This window comes from Sorghum bicolor, chromosome 10 (genome assembly GCF_000003195.3).
Source record: "Sorghum bicolor cultivar BTx623 chromosome 10, Sorghum_bicolor_NCBIv3, whole genome shotgun sequence".
Lineage (NCBI taxonomy): Eukaryota > Viridiplantae > Streptophyta > Magnoliopsida > Poales > Poaceae > Sorghum > Sorghum bicolor.
The window spans coordinates 55,689,722-55,691,899 of NC_012879.2; the positions used below are offsets into that span (position 1 = coordinate 55,689,722).

A 2,178-nucleotide genomic window follows, 5' to 3' on the forward strand; every position below is an offset into this window, starting at 1 on the left:
TACATACAGTTAAGACCTACTACAATCGATTGTTGCGCCAAACATTTGAAGATCTGTTTGGTCGAAACAGCATGCAGTTAAGACCTACTACAATCGATTGTTGCGCCAAACATTTGAAGATCGGTTGGTCGAAACAGCATGCATGGCGGGCCTTGTTCAGTTGGCATTTTTTTTTCTGATTTTAGATATTTGTATTTAGTAATTGTTGTCTAATTATAGATTAACTAGACTAAAAAATTCATCTCGTAAATTATACATAAACTTTGTAATTAATATTTATTTTTATCTATATTTAATAAAGATTCGATATGTCACAAAATCGAATTTTTTTGAAAACTAAACAAGGCCCAAGTTTGGATCATGCATGTATGGCACTACTGTACCAGTAACTAGCACAAGTTTACGACAACTAGTGCGATAGTAGATTCATGGGTCATTAGTAGCGGCTACTGCAGCTTGTTACCAGTAGTATACAAATTATACATGGCTAGTTTACGCAAGGGCTTGCTCAAAAAGAGAGTACATGGGATTACTACTCCTCCCTATACATTGATACAAGTACAAGGCGCGCGCGCGCGCGCGGCGTTCCGTGGCGGCCATGCATGCATGCGCGCGCGTTGGGACCGCCGGCCGGGGTGGGCCGATCGAGATCATCAGAAGCTCGGCACGACGCCGTAGCCGAAGTCGAGCACGTACGACGACGGCACGGCGGCCTCGGCCTCGGCGTCGTCGGCGTCGCCGTCGCCGTCGTGGTCGGCGCGCTTGGCAAACCTCCCCTTGATCCGCGGCCGCGTCTCGGCGTAGGCCTTCCGGGACGCGTACCGGATGGTCTTCTCGAACCGCCGGTTCTTCCTCTTCTCACGGTACCGCATCAGCCGCGCCTCCCGGCTCTCCCCCATCAGCGGCACCGGCCTCACCGCCGGCAAGTCTCCCCGCTCCGGCACCACCTCCACGTCCACGGACGACACCTGCATACGGAAACCGATCGAGTTCACGGCGACACGTCAGTAGGAGCTCATGGAGTGACTAACACGGGTGCGTGTGCGTCCCGAAAGGTGGGAGCTTGGTTGGGGTCCTACGCTGTGGCTCTGGGGAGTCGCCGTGTATGGCATGTAGGCCTGAGGCTTTGGCCTTGTGAAGTCGAGCTCAAAGCTCCCGCCGCCGCCGCCGCCGCCGCCGCCGAAGGCCTCTGGCACCACGCCGACCTCCGACGAGGAGCCCTGCCAGATTAATTCATCAGGATGGTGTCCACGTGAGTTTCAATTCTAAGACGTGTTTATATATATGCATATAAAGGCAAGGCAAAGAGAAGGAGAAGCTTACGCTATGCGCGAGATCGAGGGAGGTGGCGGTGTAGGAGCTGTAGGAGGAGTGCTTGACGCCGATGCCGCACGTGAAGTCGAGCTCGACGGCGCCGGCAGCGCCGGCGCCGTTGGGGACGACGCTGTCGGCGTGGTGGAAGCGCGGGATCTCGACGCTGAGGTAGGGATCCAGCTCAGAGAAGAGGTAGTCCAGCTTCATGTCCTTCGCCTCCACGTTGAGGTTCAGCGCGTGCGCGTGGTGAGCGTGGTGCTGATGCTGATGCTGCTCGGCCGCCGCCGCCGCGTTGTTGTGCTGGTCGTCGGCCTCGGCCGCGTCGCCGGTCCCGAACAGCATGGCCTCGACGGCCGCGGCGGCGGCCTCGGAGCCGATGGGCGCGACGGGGACCCGCGCGTGGCGGCGCGCCAGCGGGTTGGCGTCGTGGATGTCGGCGTCGCAGGCGGCGCAGAGCACGGCGGCGTCGGCCTTGCACGTGACGGCGGCGGGGGCCAGCTCGCAGACCTCGCACACCCACACGCGCTCGTGGGCCAGGCGCGCGTGCGCGGGGCGCGCGTCGCACGTCGTGCAGAGGAACGACGACGACCCGCCGACGCACGTGCGGCAGTGCACCGCCGCCGGCGCCGCCTCGCAGCTGCCGCACCGCCGGCCACCCACGCCCCAGTACTTGTGCAGCTCCATCGAACGAGCGAGGTCAGCAAGCGGCTAAGCACAGCAGGCGCCTCCCGCCTTTCTCCTGGCTGGCGCGCCTGGCCGCGGCAATGACAGCGGTGGTGTCTGCCGACGCGGTTCTTGTGGTGGTGGTGGTGGTGGGGAGGGAGGGGAGGGGACTGGGGAGGCAGCGCGGCGTGGTAGTGGAGG

The 2,178-nt window shown here is 60.2% G+C and overlaps 1 protein-coding gene across 1 annotated transcript; it reads right to left on the reverse strand.

Annotated features, from left to right (window-relative positions):
- On the reverse strand, positions 368-2,178 carry LOC8058449 (zinc finger protein CONSTANS-LIKE 5). The gene is made up of 3 exons (XM_002438733.2): positions 1,324-2,178; positions 1,080-1,220; positions 368-968 (listed from the first exon to the last, which is right to left on the reverse strand). The coding sequence occupies exons 1-3, from the start codon at positions 1,996-1,998 to the stop codon at positions 654-656; spliced, it is 1,131 nt and encodes a 376-aa protein (XP_002438778.1). The 5' UTR covers positions 1,999-2,178; the 3' UTR covers positions 368-653.

Bases quoted from the DNA above. Each gene is read 5' to 3' on its own strand.
- LOC8058449 (XM_002438733.2), bottom strand. From the start codon at position 1,998: ATGGAGCTGCACAAGTACTGGGGCGTGGGTGGCCGGCGGTGCGGCAGC. The intron at 1,221-1,323 runs GTAAGCTTCTCC...TTAATCTGGCAG, and splicing joins CCCTCGATCTCGCGCATAGC to GGCTCCTCGTCGGAGGTCGG. The intron at 969-1,079 runs GTAGGACCCCAA...TTCCGTATGCAG, and splicing joins CGACTCCCCAGAGCCACAGC to GTGTCGTCCGTGGACGTGGA.